This window comes from Hydra vulgaris, chromosome 04 (genome assembly GCF_038396675.1).
Source record: "Hydra vulgaris chromosome 04, alternate assembly HydraT2T_AEP".
NCBI lineage: Eukaryota > Metazoa > Cnidaria > Hydrozoa > Anthoathecata > Hydridae > Hydra > Hydra vulgaris.
In genome coordinates, this window is record NC_088923.1 from 12,442,501 (window position 1) to 12,460,067 (window position 17,567).

General features: G+C 26.5%; 1 protein-coding gene across 2 annotated transcripts in view; it reads right to left on the bottom strand.

Annotated features, from left to right (window-relative positions):
* Positions 1-17,567, bottom strand: part of LOC101240045 (fibrillin-1) — a 178,117-nt gene that overhangs the window by 63,681 nt on the left and 96,869 nt on the right. For both annotated transcript variants that reach the window (XM_065795472.1, XM_065795473.1), the window contains 7 exons: positions 17,080-17,196; positions 16,492-16,605; positions 15,811-15,880; positions 13,057-13,226; positions 12,352-12,573; positions 11,717-11,833; positions 803-925 (listed from right to left, as the gene is read on the bottom strand). In XM_065795472.1, the coding sequence (XP_065651544.1) occupies positions 803-925; positions 11,717-11,833; positions 12,352-12,573; positions 13,057-13,226; positions 15,811-15,880; positions 16,492-16,605; positions 17,080-17,196 (933 nt within the window). The remainder of the gene's footprint in view (positions 1-802; positions 926-11,716; positions 11,834-12,351; positions 12,574-13,056; positions 13,227-15,810; positions 15,881-16,491; positions 16,606-17,079; positions 17,197-17,567) is intronic.

Below are 17,567 nucleotides of genomic sequence, written 5' to 3' on the forward strand. Positions count from 1 at the left end.
TTCCTATTTCTATACATATACAGTATTCTATACATATACAGTTTTACTACTTGCCTGATGATTGTGATAACACATGAAACTCAGAGTTGCAATATTAAATATATTATAAAGATTAGCATTTAGCTAATTCCTGGTACTGCGGGTAACAGTAACATATATACTATATATATATTATATATATATATATATATATATATATATATATATATATATATATATATATATATATATATATATATATATATATATATATATATATATATATATATATATATATATATATATATATATAGTATATATGTTACTAAAATACAGCCATTCTTGCTGGTAAACTAAAGCAACATTGTTAAACAACAAGTTTGATGAATTATTAATTGATATTGAAGTTAAGCAACCATATATTGTAATGATATATGAAACATGGAGAAGTGAATGATCGACAACAAACATTCCAAATCATTCCTTTTTCAAATAAAACAGACTGATTAAATAGGACATGGGAGTATGCATTTATAGTCATGAAAGCAGTTCTTTTAATTTGACTAATAGTTATTTACATAATGACAATATTGAATAAATATGGTGCTTGGTTTGAAAAGTTTCTGTTTGTACAGTTTTTTTTGTGAATGTATCAATAGAGTAGAAGGTTGTAGTGAGGAAAATAACAATCAAAGTAGATTCAATCAATTACTCCTATAAGTTGTTAAAAAAATCAATATAGAAATATCAATAGAAACAGAATATATATAAGTATATATATATCAAATTTGTTGAAAATAATATTACTTCAAATTGAACTTACCAACACAACTTGTTTTATTAGTGTCTAACTGAAAACCATTATTGCAAGAGCATATGTAACTTCCTATAGTATTATTACAAATACTGTTATCCCATCTACAAGTGGTTAGGCACTCATTTATATCTGAAAAAAAAACACAGACATTGGCTTTATTAAATTGTTTTTAATTATTTTATTATTATTTTGATTTTTTTTTATATAAAAATAATAGTGTTTAGTTATAATAATAATTATCATTTTATAAATGTAACAAGTCAAAATAAAGCTTTTAACATATACACTCTGTCAAATTTAAGATCAACCTCATCTAAACAGAGCCGTGTTGTAACCTTTTGGGGCCCTGTGCTGTAATTTTTTGGGGCCCTTAAAAAATTTTTTTCAACTTTATTGAAGTCATTTTTATTGGGTTTTATTTCTAAAACAAAATTTATACAAAGAAATTATAAATCAATTTTCCTAGCTCTTTTATTTCTAAAACAAAATTTATACAAAGAAATTATAAATCAATTTTCCTAGCTCTTTTGCCGTTGCATTTTTTATCAACAGTATTGTAAATCCTGAAAGTCTTTCCTGTGACATGGTAGAACGCAGATAATTTGCAATTAATTTTGAATTAGTTTTAATTAGTTTCAAAAATAATTGTTCACAATAAGCAACGATAATGGGTTTTGTTAAAATTATTTGACATACGCGATACATACTTTTGGATATAATTCTTCCAAATTCCTTTCTAAAATGAATTTTAAATTCTCTATAATGGTATAATTATCTTCTAAAGTATATTTTAAAATAGAAAGTTCTTTTTTGAATTCCTCCTCTTCAACATCATTTTCTAAGTGTTTGACCAGATTTGAACAATTAGTATTGAATTCATTTGTATTCATAGTTTTTAGCTTTTTATTATTGAAAAGAAAGGCAAAAATTTGATTTAAAAAATTATATGATTCAAATTGTTCTTGCAATGAATTTTTTACTTTATCAATTAGTTTATTAAAATAAGATTCTTTAAACTTATCTTCAGCCGTTTGAGTTAGATGGCTATACTCATCATCAATTTCAGAAATGAGATCACGTATATCAATATCATCACAGCATTCAATTGGATCAATCATCGTCTATTGGTTCAATTTCTTCATTTGGTATATCAATATCATAATATTTCTCATTTGCTTTATTTTTATGGTTTTTTTAACAATTTTAATAACAATAGTCTGCCAATCTCTTGAGATTACGTACTCTCCGTTTTGACAAAACTAGGTTCTGGTGATTTATCAAGACAATCTTTGTTTCTACTTAACATTTGAGTATCACAAGAAGACCGTTCAGTGAACTGTACTATAACATCTATATCTACTGATACTTCTCGTGCTTCTTTTATAATCTGTTTAAAATTGTTTATGAAATCATCAAGAGATAATAGCATAACCTGATAATACATAATATTAGAATAAATTTTGAATATTTTACTTAAATAGCCCTTCGCTTTGTTGAAGCAGCAAAAATCTTAAATTATTTAATGTAGTTAAATAATTCTGACATTTAATAGTTTTTTTAACAGTATCATTTATAACTAAATTGATGTTATGTACACCACATGGCGCATACTATGCTTTGTTGTTTACTTCTAAAATTTGACTTTTCACTCCCTTATATTCTTCTTTCATATTGCTTGCATTGTCATACGACTGACTTTGGCAATCAGCAATTCCTAATATTTCTAATTCCTCAATACGAATGTTTACTAAATTTTCTCCGGTTGATAACATAATATTTACAAAGTTTAAGAAACTCTGTTGAAAACTTGGCTTTTGGTCTACTATTATAACATGCCAAATAATGATGGACAACTGGTCTTTTTTGCGAAAATCTGGTGTAGAATCTATCATTACAGAAAAGTATATTGATGATTAAATGTTACTTACTATTGTATGTTAAACTCTAGAAGCTAGTTGCATGATAATTTCGATTTGACTTTTCACAGAAAAATATGCAACTCTTTTTTTTGTATCAGTGATTGATTTTAAATGCATTTTGAGTTCTGGAACAAAACCAGCAAGTAATTCAATTACTCCTAAAAAATTAACACTATTTGGTCCAAAGAATTTTTTGTTGCTGCCCCTAATACAAAATTTTGTTCACTTAAAAACCACTTATAAATACCGCTTTTATAATAGATTTTTAAAGTATTCGTCATCAGCGCTTTTCTTAATTGAACATATCTTTATTGAGATGGTCTATTCCTTTTCTGAGTTTAATGTTAAGTTCTAGAACTTGCCATTTATATGCTTATTCAAGATGTTTCTTTAAAGATTTATGTTCAGATAACCATTATCCTGTATGGGCATAATGAGAAAATTTGAAATTAAGCCTATCTTTATTGATGAAAACAAACAACAACAGAAGCAGAAACTTTTTCCTGTTGAGTTAGAATATAAAAGCCAATTTCATAATTCTTTTTCAGCATTTTTTATTTGTCGGTAAAAAAAGTAGCACTGAAACATCTTCCTTGAGAATTTCTTTTATAATAGATATCTTTAATACTTTTTGGTAACCGCTCTACCAAAAACATTCGTTGTTTGTTGTCGATTTCAACAGGCCATGTTGCAGAATCTAGTATCATAATTGCATTTTGGTTAAGTGCCGCTCTCCGTTTGTAAATTATCACTAATTTCTTAAGTCTTGTTAGATATAATATCCTCAATATTGATGCTATTGGATCCTGATTCACCATCTACATTCTTTTTTTGGTTATCAATGTTTTAAAGTTGTGGCTCATTCTTATTTTTTCTTCAACATTATCATTTTTAAATTGAGACTTACCATTTCAATTGCATATTTTGATTAAAGCAGTGTTCGAAACTGACAAACTTTTGCCTAGTTTAAAAAATTTATCTAGTGATCCAGCAAGGCTATTTAATTCTGCTACTTACTGGATCTGTTTTGCTCTTTTTTGTACACCAGTTTCACAACATCTTTTCAACATTTGAGGTAAATAAATGTTGTATGTAAATTCAAATTAAATGACAAGTGAGTTTAAAAATGATTACAAAACTATTTAAAAAGTAAATAAAAATTAATAATTTGAAACAATAAAACAACAGAACTATTAGGTATATTTGAAATATATTTGAAAAATATTATTTTTCAAATTAAATTGTTATCAAATTAATTAAATTTTTTTGTTTCCATTTGATTGATTTTTAGATTAAAACTTTTCTAAATGGAAATTTGAGCAGAATTCCATTTTCATTTGAATGGAGTTTCATTTCATTGCATGTGTAAAATTAGGAAATATTCCTTGAACTCTTAATAAAATAAGTTTCTAATTGAAAAGTAATTTAGTACTAAAGATTCTTAAGATTTGGCTTCTAGTGCTAGTTTCTTATAAATAAGTTTCATATTAGAAAAACGTGCTTTTAATATTTTGGTCCCCTTAAATATCGGGGGTCCAGTGCGGTTGCAGTTGTGAAAGTATGGCTCTGCATCTAAAAGGAATAAAAAAATCTTTTTATGGAAGCATTATATAGACTTTATGAGTACATTTAGAGGTTTTTTAAAAATCTTTTAAATTTTTCAGAGCCAAATATTTACAATTTAAACAACCCCCACCCTAATTTAGGAATTAGTAAATTGACATAGTCACATTTTTAAAACGTTTAAAAAAATTTAATTTGATCTAAGAATACACAAAAACTGTTGTTTTTCTCACACCTAATAGATATGGGGTCTAAGAATGGGGAAAAATTATCAGGTATTTTTTTTTCTAATTTGTAATTTCTAGTTAGTAGTAGCTTGTCTTAAAAAAACATTCTAAAAAAAACTATAATAAATATACAATATTGAAGCTTGACGCTTGAAAATGCCCAGAAGTTATTTCAAACACACTTTTTGTTTGAAAAAAAAATTTTTTCAACAAAACTTTTTATTGAAAAAAGTTTTGTTTCACGATAACTATTTTAAAAACAGTTTTGTTTAAAGATAATTATTTTAAAAGTTTTCTTAATGCCTATATAAAGTATCATAATATAAAACTATATATGGGGTCTAGGAATGTGGAAAACTTAAGGTATATTTTTTTTCCCAAATTTTAATTACAGAAACTAATTAATAAGGTAAAACTAATTAAAACTAATTATTTACAGTAAGTTGAAACAGAAGAATTTTAATATTCATACATTATTCATTATTTCCTCAAAAAATAAAAGTACATTAAGATTTTATCATAATAAAAAAAATAAAGAGAAATATTTTTCTTAAACAAATCTTCTTCATCTTGGATGAAGTATTAAAATATATAATTGAATATAAAATATTATTGAAAATAATAGCAAATAAATTGTTAAAAAAAAAAGTGATCAAAATTGGTGAAATAAAAAGTAAAAATCTTAACTATAATTTAATTTAACAAGAGTTTATAAATTTATATGTTTGTAATTTATATAAATTTATATGTTAGTGTATTCTACAAAAAAATTTCTCAATGTTCATAGTTGATTATAAAAAAACTAAAATTCAAATATCTTATGTTATCATTGCGATGTTAGTGTTGTGATGTTTGTGTTGATAGACAGCTTGGCTTATCTTCCCACTGTGTCGATTATTGAAAATGATTAGAACTTAGTTTCCTTACTGGAACTAACTGCTTCTAATCATTCACTAAAAGCTGAGACAACATTTTATTATAAATATATTTTGTTTGTATCTCAATTTGATTTTTTACCTTTACTATTTTCAATAGGTTTGCTTTTGGTAACAAATTTAAAAGCTTTTCAACAAAGATGCTTATAATGCAAGCTACACATCTTTTTTGCATCAATTTAAAAAGATTGTTACAAATTTCAAACTCTTATCCAAATGGTAACTATTCTTTGCTTTAGGCTATTTATGGATCTAATACACAACTTGACTATTTCATTGTTTATCCAAGTCCAATAAGATTCAATTGGATTCGAATCTGGCGATCAAGCTAGCCAAGTCAATAAATCTATTTAATTTTTTCATCCATGCTTTGACTCTACGAGATATGTGGGCAAGAGTAAAATCTTTTGAAACTCCCACCATGAAATTTCATTAATCAAGATGTTACTGATGGAACTAGGCAGTTCTAGGTTCTTTTAATTTTGTGTATAAAGATACACACACACGGTTGGTTGATTCAACATGTATAAATGTTACACACACCAACTCTATTGAAAGCAGCCCCAAATGCCAACACTTCCACTATAACCTCGTGATCTCAACAGCGCAATTACTGTAGTTTTTAGATTTAAACTTTTTGAAAAAAAACTTTACTTTTTCTATCTATTACTTCAAAGTTTTTTTCATTTTGAAAATTACTTCCTTCCACTGTTCCGAAGAACACCCAAACCTCTCCTTACACCATGTTTTCATCTTGTGAGATGATCACCAGCATGGGTTTTCTAACAGCTGCAGAAAAATGGTAGCTCTCAGTGAGGCTGATTCTATCAACAGCTGTAAAATATCTGAGTATTAACAGGTTGCCATGTTGTGCATGGATGGTTTCTCAGTTAATGCTTTTATTGTGCGTTGTTGAAATCACATAAGTGGCCCTAAGTCATGACTTTAGGTTAATTAGCAGGACCGAGACAACTGCATAGCTCATTGCTTAAGATGCCAGGCTCTATCTATGAATCAGTCTCCTCCGTTTGAAATTTAATGCCATTGCACAAAAAAGCGCTGGCAGGATGGTCATTTTTAAGTTAGCCTGGGCGATTTAAAAATTTTATTTTGTCTATTTAAAATATAATAAAAATAGCCAATAGAATGCTTTAAATAAATACTAGATATACTAATAAAAAAAAAAAAAAAAGCCATACTTTAAAAAGTTGAACAAATAAACAAAATAGTTTTGTGGCAATTTAAAGCAAAAGGCTTTTATTTTTTTGGCAAGCACTTTTTTAAGTGCTAGCCAATATTTTTGCGGACGTGTGGGCAAGCGCAAAAAAGCTTGAGCGCGAAAATGCTGGCTAAACAGAGAAGACTGATGAATGAGTCAAGTTCTTTTTAAACTTAAATCATGCCCAAAGTAACCTAAAATATTAAACATAAAAAAACCATCCCACCACCTAACTGTTTAAATATATGCTTCACAAATATTCATGGTCATTGAAGTAACCTTGCATCAGGTGCATCTTACGCCTTGTAAATTTCATCAAACTTGCTTGCTTATTGTAAGACTAATTTAAGTTCGGCTGTTCCTTCTTCAAATCTCAGTATTAACGGGTACTATCCATTGATTTGCAATAACTCTACAAGTCACATGCTTGGCTTGGGGGTATACTTATGCATCAACTCATCTATTTGTCGATAAATCAGGTTTAAATTCTTTGACCATTCTTTTATGTGCTTCCACTTAGAACTACTTCACTTTATCACTTTTCTCTTTGTACTTTATCATTCATTACTGACCTCTCAAAGAAACCATATATACAATTGATTGCTAAATTAACATCTGCTAAGATTGCTTCTCTTTATCATGCTCATCACAATTTTACTTCTGATTCCATTTTCTACCAATACAAATCTCTTATTTGCCCCTGTATTTAATACTGATGTCATATTTAAGCTTATTTAATGGCTTTTAGAACCAGAAGATAATATAAATCCTATGTATAGATGCTAAATCCATAAAAGGTAATTTGTAGTATGCCTCGATTGGCTAGACATGGTTAAGAGATGAAGATTTTAAGCTGGTTTCAAGTAATATGACTAAAATATATAGATACGATTACATTCATAATTGCTGCTTCCACAGGAGAATATTCTGTGTCTGGAATAGTAAACGACCGGGGTTGATATTTGACCGGGGCCTGGTTTGATAAAATATAGCCAGGACCAGGTTTGTGATGATGATGACATCATCTGGATGATGATGACATCATCCGGTCACAAATGATGATGATGATGATGACATCATCATCATCATCATCATCATCATCATCATCATCATCATCATCATCATCATCATCATCATCATCATCATCATCATCATCATCATCTCTTTCCACAAATTCTACACTGTATAAATACTAAAGTTTATATAAGTATAGCAAATATATATGTTTATAGCAAATATATATGTTTATATCCATAATATATATGCATAAAGCACATCTCAGAAGCTTTTATTTCTTCTGGACTAAAAGTTTAGAAGCTTTTATTCCTACTCTTCAATTTTAAGTCAAACCTCATTCTACTCCATATTTTTCACTATCTTGAGCAGTTGCTTTATTAATCATTTATTTCATCTTTTTTACAAGAACATCTCACTTAAGAACAAATGTTATTTTATTATTCCAAGAATCAAATTTAAAATAAGTCCCGTCTGATGTTAAGCTCTGTTATTCTCAGTTTACTAAATCTTGTATCTTATATCAGATGTTAGGTTCTAGAGACTTTTGGTTAGTCTTCAACAATGTCATTAGCTAAAGTAAATCTAACATTTAATTTTATCAATTATATAGAATTTAATAATATTTAATTTTTAAGAAGTTCTAAATAAATGGTTTCAATTTCTCAAAACTCAAGATAACACTCTGACCTCTCAACTATCCTACGATTAGTCTTCACTCTGTTATTAGTTTCTTTACATAAAGGTTTAGAGATTATCAAATTATTTCTTACTAACTGCAGTAATAAAGTTATTCTTGAAGGCCTACACTTTTCTTTATTTCAAGAAACTTTAAAACTTTAAAATTAACCCTTAAATTTACTTGAAAATTTAACATCTAAAGTGGCTCTATTTGTTGACAACTCAACTTTATACTCATTTTGACAAAAATTCTTCACTTTTTGATTGCTTAGAACAAGCAGCTGATTAAAGATCTATGTATCATAACTTTTAAATCTCAACAAAATGTTTAAAAATGTGACTCTGATCCTCATAAGAAATATTACGTTTATTTAATTTTCAGGAAATTGTCAAAACAACATCTATATTAGTAAAATTAATAGAATAATTATGAACAGCAGTTTGGTTAAGAAAGGAGTAGAACAGATATCAAATAAAAAATGCGTGTTCCAACTTTAATATACAACATTTTCTTGAATACTTTTTGTATTTCTTCAATAAAATGAAATTTATAAAAAAAGTAGCACAAAGTGAATAAGTTATTTGAAGTGAAATAGTTTTCTTGTTGTGCAAAAATGAAATCTTTAGCAAAAATGGTTAGTTTTTTATTACGAAAAAAAAAAAAAAAAAAAAAAAATATATATATATATAAATAAATTGTATATATATATATATATAAAAATATATACATATATATTGTATATATATATATATATATATATATATATATATATATATATAAATTATATATATATATAAATTATATATATATATAATTTATATATATATATTTATGTGTGTATAAATATATACAATTACGTGTGTGTAGCATGTATGTATTTGTGTATACTTGCTTATATATATATATATATATATATATATATATATATATATATATATATATATATATATATATATATATATATATATATATAAAATATATATATATATATATATATATATATATATATATATATGTATATATATATACATCTATATATATATATATATATATATATATATATATATATATATATATATATATATATATATATATATATATATATATATATATATATATATATATATATATATATATATATATATATAATATATATATATATATATATATATATATGTATGTATATATATATATATACAGTATCGGACAAAATTTTGTGGCGAATCCTTTGTTGTCAATCACAGCCTTGCATCTTCGAGGCATAGATTCAATCAGGTGATCAGTGAAACTTTGTGGAATCGCTGCCCAGGCCTTTTGGATTTGTTCAAACAGTTGATCTTTATTACGAACACCTTCACGATTAATTCTGCGGTTGACGATCTCCCACAGGTTCTCAATAGGGTTGAGATCCGGAGATTGAGGCAGCCAATCCATCACCGATAGGTGGTTGTCTTGAAACCACTGCTTGACTACTTTTTGCAGTGTGTTTTGGATCGTTGTCTTGCTGAAAAACCCATTTTATTGGCATATTCCATTCAGCATGAGGTAACATAACATCTTTCAAGATATTTTTATACATGAAACGATCCATTATTCCATCGTTTCGATGTAATGGACCTAGACCGTTAGCAGAAAAACACCCCCAGACCATTACATTGCCTCCACCATGCTTCACGGTCTTATGGCAGTAACGTAATTCGAGGCGTTTTCCGGCCGGTCGACGTACACAGCAAATGCCATCGCCAATGATGTTGAACTTCGATTCATCACTGAACAGGACAGTTCGCCATTTCTGCACATTCCAGTCAATATGAGATGTAGCAAACAGGAGTCTTTTCTTCTGGTTTTTTAGTGAAATCAGCGGTTTCTTTGCAGGGCGTCGAGAAAACAATCCGGCTTCAACAGCACGTCGTCTGATTGTTTGGTCCAATACAGGCAGCTCTAATTGCTTTTGTATCTCGACTGATGATATCCAGGGATCCTTCTTGACGGATCTAACGATCATAGAATCCTCCCTAGAAGTGGTGGAACGCGGTCTTCCACCTTTGTTATTTGCTGCCAACTTCCCCGTAGAAGGATATTTGGAACATAGTCTTGATACGGTCCATTTTTTCACGCGATATTTATCACAAATACATTTTTGTGACACTCCACTTACGTAATCGCCAATAATTTTCTTTCTTAGTTCCAATCCAAGACTGTCGGGAGCCATTTTTGCACTTGAAGTCATAAAAATAATAAAAATAAATAATGACGCTTCTCAAGGCTTACCATGTTACATTTACCTTGTGATGATACAATAATGCTCTGTGAAACACAACGCCTTGGTTGGATGTGGACTGTATTGATGTAATGAAACACTTGTTGTATTTCACTTCTTGTATTGATGTTCTTCGATAAAACACTTTGATAAAACTCACTTCGATAAACTGTCTTGATAATACTGACTGATTGACTTCCATATACTGACTGAATTACATGTCGATTTACATGTTTCTTATATAGTAAAATGAACTTGTGTGAACCTATTCTGGAAGATTCTAGATGCTTCTTTTCGATGCTTCTCGAAGCTTCTGGATGCCTCTGGATGCTTCTGAATGTTTCTGGATATTTCTGGATGCTACTGGATGCTTCCAGATGTTTCTTCTGGAAACTTCTGGAAGCTTCTGCATGCTTCTGGAAACTTCTGGAAACTTCTGGATACTTCCTTTAATTATTAAAAAACTTCCGTGACGTTGACATGGACCAGACTTAAGAAAATGAAACAAACCAAAAAAGTTGCACTTGTTTTGTCCGCTGCAAAATGGCACATGTCAACGAAATTCTGCCTGTGCCTGTCACCTGTCAGCTGATTGCTCATGTCATGGCATGCTATGACTCCAGACTCCTGAACTGTTTGCTGTGGTAGTATAGTTCGTTTTGTTTTAAAGACATGTAAAATTAGGAACACTTTTTAGCATTGTTCGATGTTGGTTGCAAATGTTTTGTCCAATACTGTATACACACACACACACACACACACACACACACACACACACACACACACACACACACACACACACACACACATGCACAAACACCCACACATGCACATGAAAAATATAAAAAAGACTTTTTCTTTTATTTAAAGACTGCCTATTCTAAACAAAACTCAGTTTATTTCTAGACATTTACTGTGCTTCTCCTTATATATTCTGAAACTAGTTAAATTCAATCATACTGAGTTTAATAGCATGATAACTAGATACAGATAATTGCAGTTACAACTTACTTAACAATAATTGTATAATTAAAGTCATTATTAAATAAGCTTTTACCTGTTTATTAGTAAAAATAAAGTTAACTTAATTTAATAACTTACCAATGCAAAGATTTTTACTTGTATCTAATTGAAAGCCTTTAATACAAGAGCAGATACTATTTCCATTTATTTTGGTGCATTTACTGTAAGGCATATTACAAGTTATTCCACATTCATCTACAAAAAAATTTTGCTATATTTAAAAATTAAAAATTATGTATTAATTATGCAATTACAGTTAAAGTGATTAGTTTAGTATGATGTGATTATTTACTATGAAGTGATTATTTAGTATGGTGTGATTATTTAGTATGAAGTGTTTGTTCAGTATAAAATGAACTATATGATTAAAATTTTTTGGTAAAAACTGAACTAAATGATAAGTTAAAGTGATTAGTTTAGTATGAAGTGATTATTTAGTATGAAGTGATTATTCAGTATGAAATGATTATTCAGTATGAAATGAACTAAGTGATTAGTTAAGTATAAATCTTTTATAACTAATAAAATATACACACATATATTAATATTTGTGACTTTTTTGTAAATAATTATTGCAACTTAAGTCTCAGGACAAGTAAATAAAAATTTATTCTGAACTAAAAAATTATTAATCCAAGTTAACTTTTATTTATTTTGCAAGACCTTTGTCAAACATTTAACTAATTATAGCTAAAAATAAGTAAGAAAAATACTTATTGTAGTTGGAGCTAGCGCTGTGGTAGTTGGTGTTTGTGTGGTGGTAGTTATAGCTTGTGTGGTTGTAGTTGGAGCTACCGTTGTGGTAGTAGATTTAGTTGATGTAAGATCTCCAGGTACCACAATTAAACTATATGAGGATGTGAATGTACTGTTATCTAAGGCTATACCTCTAACAAATGTAGTGTAGGCAGCTCCTGTTTGAAGAGTGGGATTAGCTGAAATAAAAGTAGTAACTAACATCATAAATGAGAATTAAAAAAATAGCACTTAACACACTTTAAAACAACAATAAAAACTCTACTTAAAATACTAATTAAACCATCTGTAACTTAGTAACTATTTGTGTTTATATAATAGACACAAAAGTAAGTAATAAAAAAGCAAATTTAAATATCAGAAGTATATATATATGTATATATATATATATATATATATAATATATATATATATATATATATATATATATATATATATATATATATATATATATATATATATATATATATATATATATATATATATATGTATATATGTATATATGTGTATATATATATATATATATATATATATATATATATATATATATATATATATATATATATATATATATATAGTATATATATATATATATATATGTATATATATATATATATATATAAAACCAAAAAACTAAAAAATAAAAATTGCTGATTAATTACTATTTGACCCTTCTCCAACTGTAAAACTTGTGATGCTATTGCGTGCATCAATTACTCCTACTGTGTACATATTATCAATGTGGTTGTTGATTTCAGTCCGTGTGTATGAAGTTGAAGTTCTTGTTGGAAGGAAAGGTGAAGATAACTTTACCAAGATGATGTAATAAGTACTAAAAACCCAAAAAATTTATTTACAAAATTGATTATCATTTTTAAATTTGCACCTTGATGTAAATATTTTCTTTATATTTATTACAATGCTTCAATGAATGATTTAAATAAAAGCATTATTGATAATTTATTTTTGATTTGATTTTTTTTTTTTTTTTTTTTTGTAATCAAAAATATTGCTTAAATAGTAACAATTGCTCCTTTATTTTTTTTTTTTTTAATTTTAATGTTTTTAAAATGTTTTTGGTAATAAAATTTTCTAAAAAGTTGTTTATCTATTATCACCCACAACCATTCCATATACGTATTTTTATACATATAGTTATCCATAATTAAAACATACAATTGAAAATAAGTCTTTCAAAGTGAAAGATCACTGACACCTGTAAGCAATCTTTGTCTGGTCCATGCTGGTGTATAAATTGAAAATCTACGCCAGCACGACGTAGATTTTTTAATAAGTTGCTCAGTACTCATTTTTTAAATGAGTACTGAACAACTTATTTAAATATTTTTTCAACCAACTACAATCTTTAACGTTGATGATGAATGAACTATCAACTGTTGTGAGAAACAATTCACAGAACAGTTGATAGTTCAATGAGATAATAAATTTTCAATCAACGACTATGAGAAATTTTATGACTCGCACAACAGTTGATAGTTCAATGAGATAATAAATTTTCAATCAACGACAATAAGAAAATTTACAAGTCACACAGTTGATGGTTCAATGAGATAATAAATTTTCAATCAACAACAATGAGAATCTTTACAACTCACACAACAGTTAATAGTTTAAATAAATAGTAGAAAGACAAAATAGTTATCATTTGTCATTTGATTCATTTGATTCAGAGAATGATGACTAGTTAATTCTTAAACATTCATACGATAGGTTACATAAATGTAACATGGAATTAATTAAATATTATTATAGAAAATTTCTGACATAACTACCTTACCAAGGCAAGAAGGTCTTACATTACAGAAAGTTACTCATATACATTTAATGTCAAATAAAAACTAGCATAACTTTTTATAAATAAATTTAATTTTAAAAAAACAAAACATTATTTTATAACTTACAAGTATTTGTCAATTAAAAATAAAAAGTAAATTAACTCCATAACAACAGATTTGAATTCCATCACAATATATTTGAACTTCATAAAACAAATTTAATTTTAAATAAAGTTTTTTGTGTACCCGCAATTGCCAAATCATTTGGTGGTTATAACTAATCTCTTTTTAAAAACTTCACTTTTAATTGAATTTGAGCCCACTTTATTGTAGTAAATAATGGTATTTAACCACATACATATAATTCAAGTGGTTTTCCTGATTTCTCGAATCAAATATGTAAATAAACAGTTGATCTAGAGCAACTTTCTGTTAAGAAATGATTTGCTCCATTTATCATTGTAGATGTTCTCATCATTAAACTTTTACAAATAAAACTTAACTTTTTTTTTTTTATAAATGAAAGACTTTTCCACACAAAAAAGGAGTATTAAAGCTTAATGATATAATGAGTTTCCCTGCCAACTATTATTAAAAAAAAAACTAATAAAAAACAAACTAATTGGTGCATTAACTAGTGGGTAAATGTTTTATTTTTGTTTCACTTTTTTTGGCATTAATTTAATTATTTTATAAACAACTAAAGTACACTTCAGAACTAAAGTACACTTCAGAACTAAAGTACACTTCAGAACTAAAAAGCTTCAGAACTTAAAAACTTCAGGACTAAAAAACTTCAGAACTAAAAAACTTCAGAACTAAAAAACTTCAGAACTAAAAAACTTCAGAACGAAAAAACTTCAGAACTAAAAAACTTCAGAACTAAAAAACTTCAGAACTTGAAAACTTCACGACTAGAAAACTTCAGAACTAAAAAACTTCAGAACTAAAAAACTTCAGAACTTGAAAACTTCAGGACTAAAAAACTTCAGAACTAAAAAACATCAGAACTAAAAAACTTTAGAACTAAAAAACTTCAGAACTAAAAAACTTCAGAACTAAAAAACTTCAGAACTAAAAAACTTCAGAACTTAAAAACTTCAGAACGAAAAAACTTTAGAACTAAAAAACTTCAGAACTAAAAAACTTCAGAACTAAAAAACTTCAGAACTTAAAAACTTTAAATTAAAAAACTTCAGAACTAAAAAACTTTAGAACTAAAAAACTTCAGAACGAAAAAACTTCAGAACTTAAAAACTTTAAATTAGAAAACTTCAGAACTTAAAAAATTCAGAACTTAAGAACTTCAGAACTAAAAAACTTCAGAACTTAAAAAATTCAGAACTTAAAAACTTCAGAACTAAAAAACTTCAGAACTAAAAAATTTGTGAAAACTAAAAAAATTGAAGAAACAAATTAAACTTAATTTTTTTTTTTTAAATCTTTTAGAATGCTGAAAGTTTTTCATAAAAAATATTTTTCGGTTTTTTTAATGAAAAAATTGCTTGTTTTATTAGTACAAAATTTAATAAAAATAAATATAAATAAAAATAATCTAAAAAAGTAAATAAATCAATTAAAACAAGAAAAAAAAAGTAAACAAAAAAAAAAAAAACTTACACAATTGGGCTTTTATTAGGAAAGTCTGGAATGATTATTGTAAAAGATGTAGAAGTTACTGCTGTCGGAACTAATGAGGTAAAAAAACATCCTTTTTTTTTTTTTGATTTGTAAAAAATTGTTATGAAATTATAAAAAGCATGTTTAATAAATAAATCTCTAAAAAAAATAAATCTTTAACTGAATAAAATTAAAAAATTTCTGATAAATGAAAAATATATATAAAAAAAAAGGTCATCAATTTTGTTAAAAAAAGCAAAAACTCAAAGCAAAACTTAAAAGTCTTTAAAGAAAACTTTTAACCATATAAACAGTGAATTATTAACATATTGCTTAATAAGTAATCAAATTTCCTTAAACTGAATTTAATTTAACCGAAAACAATTCTATGGTCAAAAAAAAATTTCGAAAGTTACAAACAAAATAAAACATTTTAATTTAATTTTATTATTTATTGCTGTATTTAATTGTCTGATTTTTATATGCTTTAATTTTATTATTTATTGCTGTATTTAATTGTCTGATGTTGTACAACCAAGTAATAAATTGTTAAAATAAATTTAACTAATTTAAAAAAATTAAAGCGTAAAGACATTATTTATTACAAGTGACTAACAGCTTGTGATTACCTCATAGAACATAACCATAAATTAATGATAAGGCTATATTAAAAAATCATACCTTGTAAACAACTTATTTTATCACTATGCAAAATGTATCCAGCTGGGCATGAACATGTTGCAATACCTGACACCACACTGCATTGGTATTCACAATATTTGAACAAACATAGGTCTTCAAAAGTTAAAATAATTAAATAATTAAATCATTATATTTAATATTAGTATGATTTAATATTGGTATGTATGTTTTGATACTAGTATGATGGTAATCAGAATGATGACACATGCATATGATGATTTCAATACATAATACAATTAGATGATGACTTGCATATACAGTTGTGTATAAAACTATATAGACATAACCATATAAGTAATGTGATGTTGCAAGTATTAAATGTAAATGATGATGTAATTTTATGATGTATTTGTATAATGATGATAAAAGTTAAATAAATATGATGCAAGTATATAACATAGTAAACAAATAATGATGTAATACAATAAATAATACAATATGATGATGTAACAAAAAAGTTTTATATAGTGAAAGTAAATAAATTTGAAAATAATTAATTATAACTTTCATTAAATGAAAATCTGAATAAAAAGTTATACTTTAAAAGTTTAAATATTAAACTAATACCTTGCAAGCATGTTATATTATCAGAATTCAACTTATATCCAGTTGGGCATGAGCATATTGCTTTGCCAGATACCAAATTACAATAATATTGGCAACTTTTAACCAAGCAAGTATTTTCTTTAAATAAAAAAGCAAAAAAAAAAATAGAAAAAAATTATCAACCATGAAAGAATTTTTTAAATATTTTCAGTTATTAGAATAACAATGATCAACGTTTGTAAATTAAAAAAAAAAATTTTGACAGATGACTAAAGAGAAAAAAAACTTCTGACAGATGATTATAAAAAAAAAAACTTCTGACATATGATTATAAAGAAAAAAAATTCTGACAGATGATAATAAAGAAAAAAAACTTCTGACAAAAGATTATAAAGAAAAAAAACTTTTGACAGATGATTATAAAAAGAACCAGAAATGACAGCACACATGAGTAGCAAATGGAAGCATTTTTAAGAAAGAGAAATAGATGCAACCTTGCAAATAGGTGC